At 41.8% G+C, this 24303-nt stretch overlaps 1 protein-coding gene across 1 annotated transcript in view; it reads right to left on the reverse strand.

Annotated features, from left to right (window-relative positions):
* Positions 1-14213: 14213 nt before the first annotated feature.
* Positions 14214-24303, reverse strand: part of LOC139759182 (uncharacterized) — a 32378-nt gene continuing 22288 nt past the window's right edge. Inside the window, exons 2-11 of the mRNA XM_071681230.1 lie at positions 23022-23137; positions 22407-22585; positions 21632-21818; positions 20109-20269; positions 19890-19977; positions 19287-19417; positions 18827-18965; positions 18277-18506; positions 17631-17836; positions 14214-17232 (exon numbers count right to left, since the gene is read on the reverse strand). Coding sequence (XP_071537331.1) covers positions 15848-17232; positions 17631-17836; positions 18277-18506; positions 18827-18965; positions 19287-19417; positions 19890-19977; positions 20109-20269; positions 21632-21818; positions 22407-22585; positions 23022-23137 — 2822 coding nt within the window. The 3' untranslated portion in view covers positions 14214-15847. The remainder of the gene's footprint in view (positions 17233-17630; positions 17837-18276; positions 18507-18826; positions 18966-19286; positions 19418-19889; positions 19978-20108; positions 20270-21631; positions 21819-22406; positions 22586-23021; positions 23138-24303) is intronic.

Genomic DNA, 24303 nt, shown 5'->3' on the forward strand with positions numbered 1-24303 from the left:
AACAAAAGAAACACTAAGTATAGAAAAAAGACGAAGACAGAATGAATAGAGGCAAACAGGAGTCATGCTAACGAAACAAAAATGTAAGAAATAAAGAAGAGAAAGATTAGTGCGAGAAAAGGCGCTCACTCACCAGTTGGGTCAAGACGAATGGCTGCTCCAATGAAAAGCCGAGATACATTTTGCGACAATACTGAGAAAATGAATGGCGAAAACGAGGGAGCCGGGCGTGACAAGAAAAATGAAATGGATTAAACTGGAAAGACGTGAAGCAACCGAAGTGCGGCTGGAGAAAAGGAAGGAGAGGATTTCCCAGATTAACGGAACGTAAAAGAGGAGTGTAAGATGGTGACGTTCATCCCAGAGAACGGCCGGGAGAGCTGTGACGACCTGGGGACCAGGAAACTACCAGGTAAGCGACTGGAGAGAGCCTCCCTGGTCCTGCTACTCACATCAGGGGGCTGGAAGTCCTCCCTTCCTGTATTAGTTCCAACAAGAACGAACAGAGGAAGGCTTAGTTATCTATTCCGGACGTTGGACTACTTCCTATATATACATATATATGCTTACGACCCTCATTGCTTACCTAAACCTACTGTCACTACGTAGGTGAGAGTGGCTCTCACTTCCCTCTCCCTCTCACACAGCATCAGGCAGACTCACACGTCATGCGAAAATAATACCTTACTAGGCCAGACAGCTCACAAGGCCTGGGATATGCAAGTACCTTGTCTTCATTACGGCCAGGAGATGGTGAGATGGTGTTTCCCAGGTTCCTACCTCCTTCCCCAGGTCTAGGGACCTCATCCTGGCATCCTTCGTACGAATTATTAACGTCACGATCCCTTGAGACTCCTGCTTGAAACGTTGCAGGCTTCCCTGGGGTGAGTTCCGCTAGATCTGAGCTAATGCACTGTATCATGCAACACCACACACTCATGTCAGCACACTGTATTTACTACAACTATTCCTTCATATATATATATATATATATATATATATATATATATATATATATATATATATATATATATATATATATATATATATATATATCCAATACAATCTCGGTTTGTATGTTTGGAACCCACAGTTATTTACGACTTCCCTCTCTGCGTCTTTCACCTAAAACACACCATAACCCAACTTACAAACCCTCCAGGTATGAACGAAAACCACACACCACTGCTTCATGTCCATAGCGTCGTACATATATAATGATCATACATACACTCTAAGAAGTACATACGACATATTACGCGAGGAATGGGTAGGGTGAATTAACACAGCTGAGGGCGCGGTTTCGCCCGGGCAGCGACGTGCTGTGTTGTAGTTTAATCAGGTGTGACAGTTTATGGGGAGGCAGCCATGTTCCTCGCCGGGCGTATATTGTGGCAGCCACAGTGGAGGCAATATTACCACACCATTAGCATAGAGGACCTATTAGCTGCAGCAATGGCCGGGACGAGAGCCATAACGGGAATATACCTTCCCCACGTCACCACACGAGGCCTTGGTCATATTCGACCCCCCCCCCTCACCTCCCAATCCATCCCACCCATCCACCGCTCCACGTCCTCCCTCACATATTGCTACTACGTCGATGCATCTTTTCGCTACGCCGGGTCCCACTGTACACAAGTGTGGAACTGCCATGAAACATGATGTATGAGAGACAGGGTACCACCTCAGCTAAATTCGAGGGGGCGTATAGCTTCCGAGAAGCTACAAAGTATAAATAAAAAAAAAATGTATAGATACGGGAAAACAGATAATTCTGGAAGGAAGGACGGAAGTGGGAACAGAGACGCGGGAGGAGAAACAGAGAGACACGAGAGCAGTGTCGTACAGGCCAGCAGGATCAAACACACATTAGTGAAGACTCCAATATTTACCGGTGGTGGACGGGTCAGGTTTATGGCGCACTTCAATATTACGATATTTCCCCAAGTGCTTCCACAAGGCTGCACATGAGCCGAAGTTATGTGAGCCACACGGCTCGTTGTAACAGGCAGGTATTCCCTTCCTAGTCCTTGTTCTTCTAACCACCGGAACGAGATATAAATACGAAACATGGAATTCTCTCCGGTGTGTTTATACGTGGAATGGGCCGGAAGTGCACGCTAACACGAACACAAAAGGAAAATCTAACATGATGAGACAATAAGTCTCTTCACATCTTTTCAGGAATTTTTGATAGACCCAATGCCTTAAGTCTCAAGTGCTTCTGTGGAGCTGTTCTCTTTGTCCTGAGGACTGGTGATTGTGGAAACCTGAAGCCTCAACATTCCAATTTGTAAGCGCATGTCACGTAAGAATAGCCACCACCTATGACTTGCACTGTGGGGACAGTAACGTCTTAAAGAGATGTGGAGCGAGTTGGGAGAAAAATAAATGAAAGTGTATCTACGCCTAAAGCAGTGTCAAATGTCGCCAGGGGATAGGAAAGTTGCCTGACTTAGATTGAATACTACAGACTGACGGCAGACTAATTGAAAGTATATATGCCTTCCTATATTGGTAGTTTATGTCGTGTGACAGGAAGGTATGGACATATATCTTTACCAGTAAGGCCAACCCATATTTCTAGCTTTACCTAGAACACAAACAAATACATGTGCAGGGTAACTAACGACACGAATGACAAGAACCAAAATCAATTCCAGTGAACACCTCAGAAAAATGGACAAAAAAAAAAAAGCAGACGTAAATATTTGAAGTGGTAGAGAAGCATATGTGGACCTTCTTGGAAATATATAAAACGTGTATAAATATCATTTATAAGCTCAGAGGTGTAGGCAGAAGTTGTGCAAGTAATTATAAGATATTCTCTACCTAAATTTAAGCACGACTACCAATCAAAGAAGACACACTTGAACAGCAGAACCTTGTGCAGAGGGCAGTGCAATCTTAGGCCAGAAGAGAAGGCAGCGTGAGGAGAAATATGTCAAGCAGGGCTGTGCATTACTGACATTCGGAAAGAGACAACGCATGTTTCGTCCAATTTGCAGGAAAACTTTTTTGTCAATAAATGGAGAAGCTTTACAAAGGTGGAACAGGGGAGGTATGAGCTACGGAAGTGAGTATGTGGACAGTATTGTCTGAATCATGAGGTCATTCATACATAGTTTCACTGTTATGTTATTGTGTGAAGAAAAAAGAATAATAAGGAAGATTTAAGAACAGATTGAGAGATGTACAGTTCGGCTGTAAACACAAGTACACAGATATGTAACTTCTAGCATTGTTATCATACGATGACAAAGACGTATCAATTTAATCTACCCCGTAGAGCAATGTGTATAATAACTGGTTAGTACGAAAAAAGTTCAATTCGTAGGGCATGGGACTCCACAACCTTAAATAACATTAAAGATTCGAGGGGCGTACAACATACCCACATTATAACTTACGATTACTTATAACTTTTCCTGCTGGTTGCCAGTTTCCTTTACACACACACAAAAAAAAAAAAAATCGAAAAAATGCATAGTTTATATTTTCCTAATCCATATCTTCATCGTTAATATAAAACCACAAAATCTTCGCAAAAACCGAAAAAAAACACGCATAATAAAAAAAAAAATTGAAGGTAAGAGAAAATTGGAAAGCTGGAACCACAGTTCGATTGGGAAATACACTTGACGAAACCTTCGGCGAAATAAGTTTGTGAAAATGTCTAGCGAAGCGACGCCGCCGCTGGGGAGAATAGCCACGTTCACAAGTGTCAACAGACGTATCCAACCCCCAACTCCCCCCCGGACTCAACATGGCTGCGCTAGTCGTCCACAAACAAGGAATGCAATGGTTCAGGAAGGAACGACAAAAGACGGGCCTTCCCTCGAATGGTGCTGGCACGACATGCCAACATATGTGTCAGAATTACGGAAGCCAAGACGTAAAAGTACAATGAACGAAGCCAGAAATTTTAAAACCACAGGCTTAATCTCATAAATTATTGGTTCAACATATTCTTAATCAATTATACAAGTTGCAATTAAAGGACACCAAAGAAATTACATGGATCTGAATAGAATTCATATCACTGGGCTCCTAAAATACATAGAGTTGAGGCAGTTAGTTTGTGAATATCTAGTAAAAAAAGAAAAAAGAAATAAGTTCCAGTTTAAGGGCACCACAGAAATAGCTTCCAGATTTGGCAGAAAAAAAAATGTTAATGAACTCGTTATGCTGATCAGTAATTAAGAATGAGGAAATGTAGCCTGGAGCATTACACCATATGCTACAATGACTGATAATGATGTAGAGGAGAGATGATGATGTGGGGAAAATGAAGTGAGCTTCCAGGAAACAACTCCAGACATCAACAGAATTTACGAAAGCCTTACCTAACTTTCTTCAGCAACCAAAATAAACGGCATTTTCGATAACCCATGAAAAACAAAAACCGCAAAATGTTCTGATGTCATTTGTATTCAGTTGATGGGAATTTAATTCAGGGTGTTCTGTGTTTGCAGTGTGTGTTTGCCTCACACACAGTTGCATGCAACCAATGTGGCTGAAAATATTAGTATATTTTGAATTAACTGTATATTGAGGTAAATTTCGGGCTCTGCATATGGTTTTATTGAGTTCTGGTGATTATTCCATTTGCTTTTACCTAAATTTGTCAGGTCTCATTATATTCCACATGGAAAATATGCAACAAATCATTCTCCCATGGCCTGAATAACTCTAAAAAGATTACATTTTGATACGCTTTTCATCCATAAGTTATTCTTATGGGGTCCCTATACTGGAACTTTACCTTGTTAGTTACACACAAAGTTAGCTTTTCCAAGCATATAACAGGAAAGCCTAGAACAATATTATTCAAATGGTCGTACCTTATCGAAAATCGTATCACGACGTAACACTGTGAGCGGCCTTGTGGCTTCTCCGTACAGTCAGTTTCTTGTCACCGAGAAAATTGCTGGAGTCCAATAAGTAACTGAATCGTTGAATGACACAGATCACAAATAGACGTTCGATTTATATGTTAAGAGAATCCCAATCAATTATCGAGTTATTTTAAAAGCATGACAAAGCGCCAGACGTGTTCACTCACAACCACAACATTGTCCTCCATGATCGAAAAGACGAGCATTTGCGCCAAAATTAAAATAAGTATTAAGACAATAAATCATAAATCATTCCGTCTTATCTTTGATTACATTACAAAATAATTAACTCCCATCCAATATTATTGAAACTTCTCCCGTTTCCCCATAATTTCATAAATGCCCGTAAATCATGGTAAAACGAAAGTACATTACGGGAAGCCAATCGAAGTGTTTATATTTACACCTCAAGTTCGTTTTTAAAGAGACGGATTTTAATCTGTACTTGTTTCGAGGCCATATATATATATATATATATATATATATATATATATTCCCGAGTCCACGGGGAAAATGAAACAAGATAAGGGAACTTACGTGTTTCATTTTCCCCGTGAACTCTTAGGAAATACTTGATCGCGCAAAATTGTGATCCTTCCCAATATTTATATATATATATATATATATATATATATATATATATATATATATATATATATATATATATATATATATATATTATGAGGTAAACTTAAGCATCAGACTCCTTGATGGAAGCTATGTCATCATCAACATATTAATAAATGTGAAGATTTGGGTTGGTCAGTTGATGACCGGACAAAATTGGCTACGTGGTCATATCCTCAGGCGGTGAGGAGTGCTGAATGAGCACGAAGTAGTGGCAGTGGAGACTGGTATGATTAGCAGAGCGCACGGGATGACATGGATGTGTGAGCAAAGTCTACGATGCTGCGTAATGGTGGTGAAAATAGGGATGGGTATGATAAGAGGGCACTGGGGAACGACGCGTCGATGTATGGAGTCTTAGATTTCTAAATCCTGTGTCAGTCAGCCAATGCCGATGATGGAAAAAGTGACCCCTTATCCATCTTTGATGCCGTACTAGATGTAACAGTCACTTTGTCAGGAAAATCGGGTAGATATGGTTTGTCGAGTCTGTCATCGAACTGAGCGGTTTGGTCACCACGATTTTTTTTCTTTTTACTTACCTAAAACCTGCTTAAATCACTAAAAGGCTATTATGTACCAACGAGATTCGATTACATAGGTATGTTCATGTACGTAACTATTGCTGGAATGTTTATGGTTTTGAGGATACGCTAAAGGAATCGCTGGCATAGTGATAAGAACAGATGGTATACGTACGTGCGTATAATGAATATGCTTAGCTACGCTGCTCAAACTGAGAGAGAGAAGAAAAAAACACTGCAGGAAGGAAGGAAGGAAATCTTGGCGTTTGGATGCTGACGAAGGCTTGGGAAGAGGCGCTTTGAGAAAGTTGGGGGTGAAAAATGAGGCACACAGGAGAGGGGTAGAGGGGAGATGGAGACTGATTGACGAGTGAAAATTGGAGGATAGAGGATCAGGAGTGAGAGGGAGGGGAAAGAATTCAGAATACCTTGAGGGGGAAGGAACTGTAGGGGTGGGAGGAATAACAAGAGGGAAGACCCAGCCCAGCAGTGTGGCCAGACAGGGAAGGGATGGCTTCGGACATTTTTTTTTTTTTTTTGGTCATTTTTCTCTGTTGAATCAGTTAACCTTGTGTGTGTGTGTGTGTGTGTGTGTGTGTGTAGCAGGGGTCATAACAGCGTCAGACAGTATCAGTGGTAAGAAAGGCGGGCTAACACCAAAGTCCCGTTCGAGTTTGGGCAATTACCGGTCATTTATCTGACCCATGACCCCACAAAATTGCTGGTGAAGAATGACGTGAGAAATGACCTAACGTGTGGTCAGACTCATGTTAACATGGTTCAGTAGGGCACACGACAGGGGATATAAAAGACCACTTCAACATTGGTAATGTTTGGGTCAAGTATCCAAATACGTCCGTTACTGGCAACGGTCAGTTGTGCTACCAACAGATTTTAGCCTTTACGGTCAACATTTAAGCTCACGTTCTTTATCAGAATTGTAAGTTCTTATCAAAACAAAAACATCCAGTTATCTAAATAACTTAATCTCGATCATACCGTGGAGTATGATACCCTGTTTGGTCGCTATCATATGAACTAGAAGGAATAGTGATTACCGTCATAAAAAAATATCCTCACCCAAACCTCCGCCGGGAAAGCACAACCAAAGCGCAAGTGAGAATCCGGACGAGTAATCGATATAAATGAGCTGGAGCCGAAGCCAGTGACTGGGGCAGGGTTGCGGATGGGGTCATAGGGCCTGCGTTATTGCCAACATGTCAGCATAAGTTGGAATGGGAGGGAATGGGCGCGGCAGTGGGTGGGGGCGCAACCCGATTTTATTTTTTGTCTGGCTATTTTGCGGGAAATATATAGGTTCTTGTGGGACCCCATTTAGTCGGGAAAAAGAGGGAGATAGCTGTTAATGATGGTAAATATTTTTGTTTTTGGAGATTAGATAAGTGAATCAGTGGTTCGTTGAGAATGGGAATGTGGTAGTTTAAACAGTTCTAAAGAGGAATTTCCCGGTCTAACCAAGGGTGATGTTGGTTCTTACGTGTGTCAGCCCGACTAGACCAAACCAGTAAGTCACACACACAATATGACCAGCATCTAAGTTACAAAAAGGACATTTTTCTCTTCAAACTTTGTTTGTGGAATGGTATTATCCCCCCCCCCCCCATGCCATAACGGTTGGAATAATATATGGCCTTAACTTCTTGAGCATGACCCTTAAGTACAACGGTATAACCACTGGGCCTTTTAAAATAACAATACCTTAGTTATCGATCAGCACATAAAACCATAACAAGACCTTTCAATGAGAATCGATCTTGCTAAGCAACATATTTGCTCGAAGACTGAACTGTACTTTTTCTTAAGGATCTAACACTAGTCCTTACTCATGAGAGAGCTGCTAACCCTCTATCACGTCCTAAACAAATCCGTAGAGTATTAGACTTAATCCTTTTGCTTATCTCCAGCTTTAAACGGTACAGAGCTTGCTGGCAAGTACTAGCTTCCTGTAAAGACGGTACGAGGCTTGGAGGACAGTACTCATGTCCTGTAAACACGGTACAAAGCTTAAAGGACATTATACCACTTGTAAAAGTGGCAAAAAGCTTGTCATAGCCATGGAACAAAGGTTGAAGGATAGTTATCCTGGTGTTATAGTCATGGTACACCAGCGGGACAGACACGGCACAAGGTTATGGCGTCGACCTTGTACCATTTAACTCGATTTTAGAAGAAAAAAAAGGTTCATGATGGCAGGAACTGTGGTGACACCAGTTTGCCACGATGGGCACACAGAGGGATCCATTCCATCTGATTTCTAGTCTTGGTTAGCTCACCTACAAGAGCAGGATATATTTCTGTCAGGTCAAAGGCCAGGATATCGTATCAGAGATCGTACCGTTGTCCCCAAGGGCCGTACCGTCGCGCCCAAGGGTCGTACCGTCGTTTTGTTTTGTGTTCCAAAACGTTTCAACATAGAGCAACAGGGCCTCATGCCATGACACAAATTGTCTGTGTTTTCTTTCTCTTCTGCCGTCTGAAAAGCCATTCCGGCCATAGACTTGTTTCCCATTAACACCATATTACCTCAATCCAGCACGGTCTTTGGTTCCACGTGTATCAGGCGGCTTCCAGATGATATCGAAGTGTAACAGACGACTTCCAGAATAATTTCCGAGCACTCGATTCAATATACAGACACCCTTGCAGGTTACTTTGACAGATACCCGCTCCTTGCCTTGCATGGAACTAGAAAACATTTACATACAGATTCTAATCCGTCTCGTTCCGGGAGTAAGATGTTTCCAGACTTTCCATACGTCTGGAAGCGCTGCAGAGAAGCCCCAGCAAAACTGCCGAAAACTGCCAATTAAAGTTAAAGCGCCGTTTTCAATCTCGCGCCGAGGCCGTGTTGGAGAAATTTTTGTTTGCTAAACTTGTGGCAACTCTGCCAGAGGCGGTGATGGTGGGGCTTCTGTTGCCGGGGTCTGGTGGCCTGGAGGGCAGCTGGGACGGGAGAGACGGGGGGAGGATGGCTGGGACGGGAGAGACCGGGGGAGGATGGCTTGGACGGGAGAGAAGCGGCATTTGTGGCTAGGAGGACAGACACAGGATGGGGGAGGTTACGAGGAGAAGAGACAGGGCAAGGATGGTTAGGGGGGGGAGGCTAGGACGGAAGAAAAGGCGAGAGAGGGTAGGACGGAAGAGACAGGGCAGAGAAGGCTCGGAGGTGGAGACCAGGGCCAGAGTAGTTTGGGAGGCTAGGACAGGAGAAACAAGGATGGGGAGGCCACGAAGGGAGAGACACGGCAGTGATGGCTCGAAGGGGAGGCGGGAAAGAGATAATTGAGAACAAGGAGGAAAAGAAACAGAATGGATTGTAGAATGATGGGAAAAAAAGGAGAGGAGGGAACAGAGGAATACGTAACAAAAGAGCCCTTGTGCTGAGGAGAGAATGCTGTCAGTGAATATCTGTCCACAAGAAAAATTAAATGAACAAATAAAATTTTGTTCTAACACTGAACAGCGATATTGCTTCCCCCCCCCCCCCCCCTCTGTTCTTCAGGGAGCCATTGTTCTTGTGAACTGTCTGCATGTGTCCTCAGCCTCATAACTGCGATCTGAGGCACGCGTTTGGCTGCTGCTTCCCACAGTTTGCGTGTGGAGACCCACCATTTGAGGATGAACCATCATGATACCTCTTTTCCTTGAACAAAGATGTGGAATCTCTTCCTACGTTCGTCTTTCCCTCTACCTTCACCCTTCTGATCTTTACGACTTTGAACATCATACAGAAGCTATGAAAACGGCACATAACCTGACAAAAGGGCCGAAATTTACACAATATTCATTACCATGGGAGCTGCTACACCTGAAATCCCACCCTCTGTATTATGACTACAGAGTGTAAGGATCCCAGTGGTACCGCTGTCTTCAGAACGTATGACTCAGGCATTACTAAGCAGGATATACATTTGTGAAAACTCATGAGAACCTATGAAAATAACTTAACCTCCCTAGAGGTTGAGATTCATCACAATGTTCAGTATTGTACTTGAAATAAACCAGTTGCAGACTGAATTCCCATGCTATCCCCAGCATCATACTGGTTTAATATGAGTATATATCTACTGTATAGTTCCACTGCTGGGCAGGTTTTCATTGGTTCTGTTGATTTTTTTGTAACAGGTGTTTTACCCATTTTCAAAATCAGTCAGCTCCACATTTTTCAAAACAAATAACATATTCACTAATATAGCCTTATTGAACTTCATTTCACAAAATGCTCCAAATCATGCTCCTCAGTTGTTAACATACTCTCAGAACAGTGCACCAATAATACACATCAAAGTTCATGGGTATCTAAAGCTAAAACTGATGTGGAACTAAACTGTTACAATTTTCTCTAGTTATGCTCCCTTACTCAATTTTCTCTTTTCCACGGAGGAGTTGATGCTGGTTAATGTTCAAAGTATACTTTAGAACTTTCATTCTATCAGTTGTGAAAATTTATAGGAATTCATAGGGAGCAGTGTAGTATAGTGTATGTGTAATAGATTATGCTGAGGAGTGTGATAAAAAAAATTTCTACAATATCTGATAATTCGACACTCGGGAAGGTATGAGGCTTTCGCATAAATGTGCGATTAAATAATGTAGAGATAAACAAAACATTTACGGCAAAGAAGGAATCAATCTACATCATTACTCAAACTACTGCAGCAATGGAAAAAAATCATTTTACCTCCATTCCCTGCAGTTTTATGCTTGTTATCCACTGGGTGGAGCTCTGATTGCATCCAGTACTGCTGTGATAGCCAGGGTAAAGTTCATGGTTTCCTATCCTTGAGCTTGTGACCCCAAGTGTGGACTTTTAAGTATATTGCTTGCAGTCATGAAGACACTGAGACATTCACATCTGTCAAAACATAGTTAATCTAATGCCAAGGATTGTATGATATGCCACATCCATGTATATTTTGAAAGTGTTATTAAGCCAGATTTGGCTTACTTTACTAAATGCTATTAAGCAACCCTTGCTTTTTTAAGATACCCTAGTTTTGTGATTATGATGAATACTTAATCATATATGGGTAATTTCATTTTTGGGTGGGTCACTGTAACAATGGAAAAATTAAATACGTTGTTTTAAGAAAAGAAGTTTGACAAATGCTGACGTCAGACCTAAAGTTGTATCAGTGATGTGAATTCAAAAAACATCTAATTCTTTGTAAATAACACTCAATCTTTAGTTGGATTTTGAGCCTCTCAACAGTTGTAGGAACAGTGTGTTTTGGAATGATGTATATTAACGTGACTTCGTATGTTTACACAATCTAGAACCACATATTGCATATATTAAAAACCATGGAAAAGTCTGCAGGGCCTAGTTGTGGATAAGGAGTTGTGGTTTCAGTGCATTACATACATATGAGAAATAAAGGCAAAATTGAGCAGATGTGGCCTTTCTTTTTCTGCTCCTGGTGCTACTTTGCTAATGCAAGAGACTGTGATCAAGTATAAAAGAAATATTGTATATAACTGGATCTTATATACTGGTGTTGTGTACCTTAAATGTAAGTTAAAAGCAATATATTTTCATAAGTCCAATTACACTACCAAATCATACATGATTGTCTGTAAGTAGCAAACTATATAAGTGTCCCTTTAACAGTGGATTCTTCATGTATAGGTTTAGAACATACTACAGAAGTGCTCCGTAGAATACCCTTTTATCATTAACACTGAGAAATTCATACTTATGTAGCTTTAAAAGTAAAGTTCAAAATGTGAATAATAATTCAGTGATGTGAATTTATTTTTTGGGGTGGGGAATCTGTGAGAAAAAGGCCGGTGAAGTGTAAGGAAGGGGTAAACTTAGTATTTCTTCTTTGGGTTAGTGGTTAGTTATGGAGTGGTTTCTATGAGAAGGGGACTATTGCTCTGATACATTACATCTTATAATTTTGTTTTCACCTGATGGATAAATAGTTTCAAAAAGTCTATCCTGCCACTAATGGACACATCCTACTCTAACATATCAAAAACATCTGCAGATGTATGTAAATAAACATATACCACCTCATCCAGTATATTTTCAAGTCTAATATTTCTGTTGATGAAAATTACTGAAAAACCAAAATTCAATAATGGACTTTGACAATATTCTTGTCAACTGAACCACCAGCCTCTGGATAACTGATGGTATTTACCTATCATAACGATTTTCTAAAACTTACCTCATTTTTTTTGTTAAATCAGTAGGACAGCCTGATGATTCAGACTGCTTCTGTTGCTGCCAAGTGATATCAACTATCATAGAAAACCTGTTAAATCTGTAGAATGCCATAATGATTCAGACTGCTTCGGTTGTTTACCCCTGAACACTATCATTGGAACTTGTTATTTGTAGGATGGGATGGTCTGATGATTAAAGATTACTGCTGCCCTTAAATTCAGTTGGATTGACTAATGTTCCTGGTTGCTCCTGTAGCTTCCTATCACTAGCTAGGCTCTTAAGACCATCTAGCAGTGGCTGGTGTCTGGAAAAAAATAATCATCACACACATTAGAGGGTGCTGCTATCAAGAATTGTGCCTACACACTAATGTCTCAAATCCATTAAACTTAGAGAGAAAACGTTACAGAATTATGGATTTTCCTGTATCATTAGCATCTGTATTACCAAGGGAACTTGACAGCCAATCCAGATCCAAACTTGTGGAGATATATTTTCCAAACATAGTATACATCTCCATACATTATATAAATTACGGGTGAATCTACCCACTGAAATCAAAATTCTTCTTTGTTTTGCGTACCAAATGCAAAAAGTATGCTACAGGAGAGAAGAGTGTTAAATCCTTAAATAACTTGAGCCTAAGCATCAACATCAGTAGACCTTGAGCCCTGTACTGTCTCATGCTTAGCAAATTTAAAGCAGAGCAAACACAAGCAGTTATATTTTCCAAACATAATATACATCTCCATATATTATATAAATTATGGGTGAATCTACCTATTGAAATCAAAATTCTCCTTTGATGTGTACCAAATGCAAAAAGTATGCTACAGTAGATAAGAGTGTTAAATGCTTAAATAATTTGAGCCTAAGCATCAACATCAGTAAACCTTGAGCCCTATATTGTCTCATGCTTAGAAAATTTAAAGCAGAGCAAACACAAGCACAGGTAATTTTGGAAGAATGAGTACAGGCATTGAAGTATGGAACACTAGAGTCCAATTCTTCCATCTCATATATAATAATTTCAAGCTGTCAGCAGCATTATCCCCAGAGAGGAGGGTTGTGGGGGTTTTACATCCAGGAGTAAAAGTGATGGGCTCAACTCACCCTGAGCAACGGTGTCATCACAAGGGATGCTAATAAGAATTTTGCAACCTACTCACAATGTCTTTTAATTGTCCCATGCCGTTGCTCACTGAAGCAGCCTGCATGCAAATAGTGTTGTGGGGAATGCGTAGGGTCCATCCCACCTTATCTTAAAGTCCACTCCACTTTTACCCAGCTGCCACCATATTTCACACTGAATAGAAGACACCAGCTCTGGTGCAGACATAGGACTTGGGACATGGATAAAAGACAAAGAAGTGCAGTGTCATACGAGATTGCCTTCTCTAGCTTGGCTCCAGTGGTAGAACATAAACACACTTAACGAGGTACTAGACTCTAGAGGTGCACTTGACATGGAGTTCAAATAACATAAGTAAATCCTTCCAAGCCATAATACAAGGAATGAATCACACATAAAGCAAGATCATTAAATCTCTCTCTCAAAAAAAACCTCTCCACAGAACTTATCAAAAGCTCTCTCAACAAGACTTACAAAATCTCTCTCAACAGAACTCGTGAAAAGCTCTCACAACAAAATTTAGAAAAGTTCACTTAGCAACACCTATGAAAAGCTCTCTTAAAAATCAACATGAAGAGGAAAGACACCATGAGAAAACTTTAGAAATAAGTGTTAAGGAGAAATTGAATGCTAAAAGCAGTTGTGCATACAGACTGATGATTGAGAAATTGTAGAAATGAGGGGAAGAAATAATGGTCAAATAAAGTTTTTCAGTGTTTAAGAACAAGGACATGGAGCTTCTGGAGTTGGAAAATGGAAAAAGGTGCAAACTACATTGGCGCCCAAATGAGTCAGCCAGGGCAATTAAGCTGAAAATGCTGTAATCACCTTCCTTATAAAGTGAACTGAGATTTTATTGACTTACAAGGTTCTCAACAGACTAATATATTTGGATGAGGATCAAATCTTTAAAACAAGAATTCATTTGGAATATTTCAAATAAGACTGGATCAATATGTGTTTAAGGGGATGGGCAGTATACAAAGTGCTCACTTCCCATATATATACTCCACATTGTGAAGAAGCTGAACCTTCTCACTGATGCAGAATATCAGTGTCAAGAGGTACTACAAATAAATCATAATCATAAGTGCATTTATTTCTTACTTTACATGAAAAATATGCAGAGAGTTGAAAATAATTGCTTCACATAAGCATTTCTTTTGTTTTCAAAAAGAGATATATTTGCAAGAACCACCCCTATTATACTGCTAAAGTTTCACTTTGAAGATCAAAATAAAACCAGCAAGTACACTCATGCTACTCTTCAGTCCCAGCTTTGTACTCTAGTAACATTACATAGCAGTCCACTGGTAAACACATCACTTTGGAACAATACATATGTACACTACTTGAGATTAAGCGATTCAAATTTACCACTTAATCACAATACCACCAGCCAGATTTTTTAAAAAGTTCATTTTCCCATACCAACATCAATGGATACAATAGTTTCAAAGGAATTCATCCCTATCAACATAAGCCATAAATCACCTGGTCCTAAGTCATCCTGGAAGCACTAGTGGAAGCAATGGTACCTTGTCACAGACTTCCAGCACCAGGGCACCAGATGGGAACACCGCACATTTGCTCAAGATGTAAAACTTCTGACACATTTTGATGACCCCATAAAAAGTCAAAAAAATAAATTTTCCATTTTCATCTTCATTAAGAGCAAAATCAGTTTAGATACTCTTATGACTGTTCTTGAAAATGGTGATCTAACCTTTATTTCTGAATTACTTGCTTAAATCATAATAAACACCTTACAATAGAGAAAATATTGATATAAAACTGCCATATTCAGGTTGGTGTGTGCACGAGGCTGATAAAACTGAGAGGTACAGGAAAGACAATCACTGTTGGTTGGTAAGTCTTCATACCTTGAGCCTGAATCATACCTTACATACTATAACTACGGTTTATCATATCAAAGTTTCCATACATATATTACAAATGAGACTGATCAGTGAGCTACAGGATTAAAACTTTTCCATCTAATATTTCATCGATGAACAATCAGATGAGACTTGGCTATGGAAGCAATTTTGTTAGCGCCTCCTTACAAAGTAGAGTCAGACATGCAGCTTAGGACTGTGAAGGCTTCTGCATGATTACAATCCCTGTCACTCAATACACAGGTTCTTAACCAAATATCATCTAATCTATCTATGTCAGCTAATGGAAACACTAGCTTGGCAACTCCTGTAAAAAAATATTATGCCCATCATCCTGAGAGAAAAAAATCATTCTCATGACTTCAGTAAAACATTTCACTTTACTCTGAACTAATTCCAAACATCATAAAGTGATATACTTGACATAAATGAGTCAATCAGTACCATGATCTTAAGTGGGCATCATCAATGATATTCTTAATTACTGACGTCATATCACAAGAAACATGCAATCACTGGGAAGACAGAACATGACCTGAGAGCTTTCACTTGTTTCCAAACACACCAACTCAGTGCCAATCTGACCAGTCCACATCCTCTGAACGAAAAGAGTCTCGACCGCTGAGTCCCTCATCAAAGGCATCACGACGTTTAGTGATGGCAGTCTTCAGGATGATGGAGATATCATTCAAGGAATTCTCAGGGATGTGTGAGAGGTCAGAGAGTGCAGCTGGCCTCACAGGGCGCAGCCTCTGCTTTTGGCTCATCAGCTGCTCTGATGTTACCAAAGGTCCCAAACGTGACCCAGATTCCGTTCGTCGAGAGTCAGGAGTTCGCATCCTAGACCGTCGTTGTGGACTACGTGAAGAACGCCATCTCTCGGGACTACAGCGATAATCAGGGTTATGTTGATCTGGCAAGTAGTGATGGTGTTCAGGGTGTATAACTGAAGGAGAATACCGTCGTTCTCGTGAACGCCGTCTTGGACTTGAGGAATATCTCCTGTGATCCCTCTTTAGTAAGCGGGGATCATCAGGGTCATCTAAAATATTGTTGGAACCTGTTGAACTACTTCGCTCAAGGCTGGTCCAAGACTCATCAGGACTTTCGCCTAGACTATCCCTACTGTCAGTTAACCGTTCATGATTATCACTGCGTCGGTCTCCATGTCGTCTCTGCTCCCTAGAAGACCCCTTTTCTCTGTTGTAGAACTTTCCCCGGCGAATCTCTCTTCGAAGTTCAGAATGTCGATCAGTGCTGCTAAAGCGTCGTTCATTACTGCTAGACTGGTGATCTCTGCTGCTGGACCGGCGATGCACATTGTCTTTGTGACTCTCCAAACTGGTGGACCTTCTGTCACGGACATATCTATCTTTCTTATTTGCATTTCTTCGTTCAAAAACCTGCCTAGGTGGTTGTCGTCCTCGGCTATAGCCCCGTTCATCATCCCAATTCCACTGGTCTCGAGCTCTGTCAGCATCAGTATCTCTCCTCTGTTTCTGACTTACCCTCAGTTCACTTTCCTTGCTCCGATCTTTTTTAAGTCTTATATCCCTTCCCCTATAGTCCCTGTCTCTACTGTTCCCTGAACTACGTCTGTTGCCTCTTCGATGGTCTTTGCTCTCAGGGCGGTTATCAAGATGTCGTTCACCTTTCTCTTTGCTGTGTCCCTTCCTTACTCTGCGCTGATCCATACTACCGTCCCTGGTGTCCCTTGTAGCTGCCAGCCTGTTGGAATTACTACGAGAGGGTCTGGATCTCTTGTCAGGTGAGCGACGGCGGCTGTCATCTCTTGGCATGGACTCCCTCTGGCGATGATGCTCACGACTTCCTGCCATATGCTCTTGGGTGTGTGTGACCTCCTGTGTTTGCTTGCTGGTAGAGGGTCGACGTGGGGATGTAATGCGTTGGGTAGGTGTTGTCTGTTCACGTGGGGACCTGGGTAATCTGCCAGCTGGAATAAGGATAAATCTTACCAAACATGACAATAGACAAATAATCATACTGACATGCAGGCAGTGAGAATTAATAAAAGTGGTAAAAACTGGTATTCTGAAACCGAAGACACAAGCCATCTTGACTCACCTTCGCCAACAATTTTCTTTTCACTTTTTCAGTCAGCCTCCAATTCATCATCATTAGGCCAAGCCAGTTTTGTTAAGGTTAATAAACACAGTTTTAAAAAAATTCACCAGAATGACAAAAAATAAACAAGCAACTATATCCTTCCAGAGATATTCAACGCACATTACTTATCTGCAATATTGTAATGCCTCTAAGATTACATGCAAAACATTCTAAGTATATAACAGAAATCTGTGATTTAAATATCAAACCAGTCAGTGTACATACATAAAAAGCGAGCTGCAGGATCCCTGGAGTGCTGCTGTCTGGCAGGAGTAGCCACTGTGACCCCTACTGTTTCCATAGCATCATACTGCTGAAGTTGATGCTCTCTCTTCATCTCAACAAATTCTTGATTTCTATTCTTAGCTCGCTGAAGCTGCAGTGAGCGCCGCACTAGCTCAACGCTCTGCTCCACCACTCCAATGATTGTCCTAATAAGATCATTGGTTGATTTACAAGTTTTCTAATATCATCACATGAAATTAAAAAAGCTAACATTCAAAAATATCTTCATCTATCTGTATCACAACAGTGGTGAAATATCCCTGACAACACTAATGTCACCACACATGACACCTTATACATAAGAGGTTTACTCTCCCTATTTACATGGCATGTGACCAATTTTCCTCACAGCTGGTTCACTCTCCCAATCATACTATAATGATGCAAGACCCCACTATCTCCACACTTTGTCCAGACTTCATATGTAAGTCCTCATTCTTTTTCTTCATCTATATCTCCCAAGTTTCCACAATCACTCCCCTTACTTGTTACACATCTCATACAAACCCTCCCACTTGCCTCAGTACATCTCCCCTACAATCAATCCAACAATGAGTTATATATGTTGGTAGTGAATCGCCCTTACCTGGCAGCTGCTACATCTGACAAGAGTGAGGGGGCAATGTTGGCTTTGTGAAGGACTCCTCGCCATGATGCAGGCACAGCTGCAGACTCCAGGGCACCAAGGATCTCCTCAAAGCTTGGTCGTAGGGAGGGATTCTGAGCCCAGCAGGATGTTATCAACTCCTTTAGTTCTTGAGACACACCACTAGAGGGAAGTGGTGGACGATTCCCAGCCTCTATGGTCTCCATAATCTGTTGAGAAGGTACAGGGTTTACTTGAACTCTAGAAGTGATGTGCATGAGAATATTTGCTAAGCTTTCGATGATCAAGTACAGTAATGGTAAATCCCAATGCAACGTTACCTTCCATCGCTGGCAGAAAAGGTTTTCAATTTTTATTAATAATCATTAGTTATCACCAAGTCAGGGCCTATACATTTTAAAGTTACTCTCTTGCATTTGTTTATACAATCGGTCAATCCACAGTGCCGTGAATTCTATATCAGCCTCGAACTACTTGAAAGTAAAATCAGCCAGTACCTGGATGCGAAAGATGTAGAGTCAGCAACTACCTGATATATGTCGAGTCCCTTAAACGGGTGGCTGGCCGTGAGCATCTCCCACAAGATGATGGCGTAGCTATACACGTCACACTTGGAAGACACGTCACCCTTTGTCAATAGCTCAGGCGCCATCCAAGCAGGTGTGCCCCTAAGGTAAGATGAGCGTCAGCATACACAATAAGGAGGAAGGGCCATAGGCAGAGATGTTGGGAAAAACACAGCCTTGTAACATAAGTAAAAGCTTAAATAAGGACAGGAATGCAAGAAGATGACATCTCTACAGATAAAACAAAACAATGCCACTTAACGAGAATCTTATAACCTGTCTGTGATATTTATATAAAAGGGAAGGAAGTTTTATATTCAGGAGGTCACACTTATTCTTATACTCATATCATATAGGCTTTTGAATTTACCAGTGCTACTTTAATTGTGTGTTTGTGTGTGTGTGTGTGTGTATGTGTCTCACCGGATGGAGCCCCGCTGTGCAGGCGAGCCAGTTCTTGAACGCCTTAGGATGGAGAAACCAAAATCAGCAATCTTAGCTCTGCAGTAGGAATCCAACAGAACATTCATGGACTTGAGGTCAAGGTGGAGCACCTGTCAACCAAGGGAAAAACTCTACAAAATCTTACTTTTAAAAACTTTTCTGCATTTGTAGTTATGATTATTCTCACTTCTCAACATTTTCAACTTTATACTGAAGAATTTCTCTGCTGCATGTGGCCAGTGATATATTTCTTATTTCTTACCAATATACATTAGTAGAATGATACCGATTTATACAGGAGGATTACCTCTAATATCTGTATATGGTCAATGATTCTTCCTTTTGCATAAATACTAAGCATCAAAATGTTACCAACTTTGTACAGAGTAACCTTCGACACCTTCATATGGAGAGTAATTCTCGTTCCACAATATCACAAAAGTGTTACTGAATTTATGAAGAGGGATATCCTCTAACAGCCAAATGTCAAGAATGATTATCACTTTTGGATGATACTAAGTATGAGAATATCACCAACTGTATACATACAGGTGCCCTATGACCGGTGTATAAGGTTAGTACCTGAGGTTCATGTCGGTGGAGGTAGTTCATGCCCTGAGCCACGTCCTTGGCCACCACGAAGTAGGCAGCATGGTCCAGTCTCTCCCGCCTGGTAAAGAAAAGCCTATTAGATCATCTCACTGCAAACTGACTCATTCATGGATTTAAAAATCATTCACAATTAGCAAGAGGTGTGGACTGGGGCAGGTACTCACGTGGTGGCATGGGTCAGGTACTTACGTGGTGGCGTGGATCAGGTTGTAGAGGGTTCCACCAGAGAGGTACTCGAGGAGCATGAAGGGTCGTGCAGCCACCGTGCACACCCCCATCAGAAGGACGACCCGTGGGTGGTGCAGCTGCTGCAGGAGTGCTGCCTCCGACCGGAAGTAGTTCTTGTCGTCCTGCGAGGGGTCAGGGAGGTTGGCATGTCATGGAAGGAGGTCAAACTGTCTGGGTATTCAAGTCACACAGGGAGAACAGGCCCCATAGGATCATGTCTAGGGTCAAGAGGTGTCACTGTCTCAAGATGAACTGACAGAGTAAGGAAAGTGTACACTGCTACAAAGAGGACGTCTGAAAGGTAGTTCGAAGTTCAACATGCCACAGAGTGTCATGTTAGATGCATGGTCATGGCTTGCAATGCCAAGAGCTGCATGGGGTGACCACATCACCATAGGATGGGTTAAAGTTGTCTGTAGATGTGTTCAAAATAAGATTGTGAACTTGTGTGACTAAAGAACACTTCATTACCCTACTATTACATATCAAACGACCCCAATATTGCATATCTAAATAGAAAATCAGGAAGATACAGTGCTTAATTTGGGTCACAGAAACCCTAGGATTGTGAAAGAGAGAGAGAGAGAGAGGGCATTAAGGTCAGGTCAGGTCAAAACGCAGGTACCATCTGTCAGGTCAACTGTGAGGACACTGCTGGTGTGTGTTGCATCAGGAGGGCGTCTCTTCATGCCAGATGGATGGACGATGGGCAACTCCCTCACACTCTCTGCTATGATGGAGGGAGGAAGGTGCATCAACTTGGGTTATGAGACATGATGGTAAAACCCGTAGGCATTGTGGCTCAGAACTGGCATGTACTTCCAAGAACTTGAGTGAAATTAGATCCCATAATAATGACTTCAGCAGAGCAACGAAATGCTTCTGTTGCTGTCGCCTCGAAATCATACGACCATATTTCAAGTCTTCCATGGGTAATTTTTCTGAGAAAATATGTTAGCTTTTCATATCAGAATTACAGTAGGTATTTCCGTACAAATACAAATTTCATGACACTTGACATGGTATTCGATCGTATGAGAAATTACTAGTTATTCATGAACGAATCATTAAGACTCAACTGTTATGTTATGCCAAGTTTAATATATTAATTTCTCTTGAAAAAGAACAAGAAAAGTAATTCTATTCATAGACACTTTAAGTCATCCATTTTACGGTCCTGTTCTTCTTAACTTCTTACAGTCGTATTCACATATCACTTCAAATTATAAACTTTAGTTTCCCTATAAAATCAAAAAGCACCAATGGGCCGCCTAAAAACAGAAAACGTAATCTGTCTGTTGGGACACTAAACACACTTATGTTCAAACGGTATGCTTCACGTTTTTACCCATATAACACATTTACCCAGACTTTAATGCATGTGTGCGTCAAGACCATTATGTAATGAATTATAAACCCCGCATCTTCTGACCTTAATTGTAAGAAACAGATAACTAACCAGACAGGTTTCTAATCACATGTACCTGCGAGAGTTTGAACTTGAGTTCCTTGACGGCGACCTCTGTACCACAGTAGGTGCCACGGTACACGGTGGAAAAGGATCCCTCGCCCACTACGTTGCCAGGCCTCCACTCCACGTCCGACATGCTAACCTCGCACTTACTGAGCACATCGCCTGATCGCAGCCGCTCCAGTTCGTTCTCCAGGCTCCTGGTGTGATGTGAACATAGTTTACAGTCTAATATTCGAATCTTACAAGACTCCAAGCAACTGGAAATAAACACTGAGAATCAAAAGCAAATCATCATTAGTAATTATATCAAGGACGATAATATGGCTATAAGATAATTTCTAAGACAGAAGATAATAGACCAATAAACACTTTTGCCATACGATAATAAATGGGGTGGATTGGATAACTTGTTGAGGGGGTCACAGTAGGGGGCTGTGCAGGCTGGCTTACATTGGGAAGGTCACAGTGGACGTTCATTAGGCTGGGTCATAAAACGAAAGGGTCACAGAAGGTGTTTTCCAGGCAGGGTTACAAAGGGATAGGTCACTAAGTAGGGCTGAGGAGGATGGTATTGACCCGGCAGGTCAAACTGAGGTCTACATAGGTTGAATTAATAGTGAGAGAGGTTCACTGTGTGTGTGTGGGGGGGGGGGGGGGGGGGGTTGTAGTAGGGGAAGGTGACAAGGGTCATCCTCGGTTATAAGTCGTCCTCATGGTCTCCCCCACACAGGTCTGAGGAGGCCCCCCACATACTGAAAGGTCCCAGAATGTTTCCTCAGACTGACCTGATCTGCTGGCGGTGCTGCTTGGTCTGGTTGACCATCTGGTTGAGGAGGTCACGCTTGCTGAGGGTCATGGAGAGCTTGCTGGAAGGGTCCTTCTTCCCTGCCGACCCACCTGACCCTACCCTCCCTCCTGACGGAGACCCTGCTGCAGGTGAGTCTTTCCTCTCCGGCGATGCCCCCTGCAGAGATCACAACCCCGTCTCATTACCAACATTCCTCCACGTAACCACTTCAAACATAACCATATAACTACGTATAATCTAAGACTCTAATCGAAAAGGTTTTCCACTGAACCATAAACATTTCTTTATTTCAAACAGTTCCCCAGGCATAATGATTATGACGATTATATCAAGTCTCAATATCTGCTGCACATACACTTGTTTGTTGTTATCCATAGCAAATATGTTTAACAAGGAAGACTTCTTTGAATTAGTCAGCTGGGATGTGCATAACGAAGCTGCTTATGGAAACTTCGAATCCCACACAATGTGTATTTCAGGCACCCAAGTGGAAACTGTTTATATATGGTGCTGGCTACCCAAGATAAAGGTAGGTTCTGAGTGTGGAGGGAAGAGATGGAGCAAAGGCTATCATTTGATGCCAAACCATAACGTACCTTCTTCCTGGCCAGGCGTGGTCATGGGCGTGGTCAGCAGGCTCCTGTGGCTCTGGTAAGGTCACGTATAGGGAGGGAGGTCGGGTGCCCACCACTTCCAGCGCTGGCATACCTGGGGTCAGGAGAGGTCGAGAGATCACTGTGTTATTAGTTACTGCCCAAGAATATACTGGGATGGCGAGGGCTCGCTGTGGGAGGGTTGAAGGTGGACATGTGAGGGTTGAAGGTGGATATTTGGGGAATGAGGATGGAAATGTAAGGGTTTGAGGGTGGATATGTTGGGGTTGAGGTGGAAATGTGGGGACTGAGGGTGGATACGTAGAGGAAGAGGATGAAAAACGTGGAAGTTGAGGGGCAAGAATGACATATGAAGGTGGAGGTTCCCATGATGATACTCATTACTCCCATATCAACCATCTTCACCCCACATTAATCAACTCACTCCCACAATTAATCATCTCACTCACACAACACTCACCTAACTCTCACCGTCTGCTTCGCACTTTTACTCTCACTTCACGTAACTGTCTCAGAACATCACACGAGCAGCCGACTCCAACCAACTTATAAAGATTAATGAAAACACTCGTGAGAGTGTCATTATATGGTCTCATAATCATCCACTGTCCAAGGAGCAAAACGTGTTAGTTCCCCCACTGAATAAATAGCTTAAAAAAGTTTAGAAAGTGAATATCAAATTCACGTTCATTATATTCCTCACTTTAAATCATTGTAGTTAATCCTTTAAGCAGTATATAATGCTGTATGGCAAACGTTACTCTTAAATATCATGAATTGACCTACGACATCACTGATTCCAGACGTGGACCTTCCCGGAGGCAATGTCGCTACGACGACACGATCCCCGCCAACACTGGCAACATCGACGCCGTTGGCCGTTGGTGTAAACAGTTGGGAAAGCTTATCCTCCAAACCCCGGAGCCACGTTAGGCCTCACAGTTACTTACACATCCCCCCACCCAACACCCTCGCCACCGGCGAGTGTGTCACGCCAGTCCACTGCCGTGAAGCTGGGAGACACACAGTCACTCGATCTCTCCCACTTTTACTCGATCTGGTAACGTGTTGCGTGGGCCAGGTCATCATCTGTTCTGCTCTCACTGCTCTCTTGACGGTAACGTTACGCTTTTAGTTCTGCTGTAACGTTCACAATGAATTGCCTGAGATGTGCGAAAGGAACAGTGTTCAAATCACAGTTCAAACCACAGTCTTGAATACCTGGGTGGGAAAGACAGTATGTTACGAATCTCGTTAATT

This window comes from Panulirus ornatus, chromosome 32 (genome assembly GCF_036320965.1).
Source record: "Panulirus ornatus isolate Po-2019 chromosome 32, ASM3632096v1, whole genome shotgun sequence".
In the NCBI taxonomy this organism is placed as follows: domain Eukaryota; kingdom Metazoa; phylum Arthropoda; class Malacostraca; order Decapoda; family Palinuridae; genus Panulirus; species Panulirus ornatus.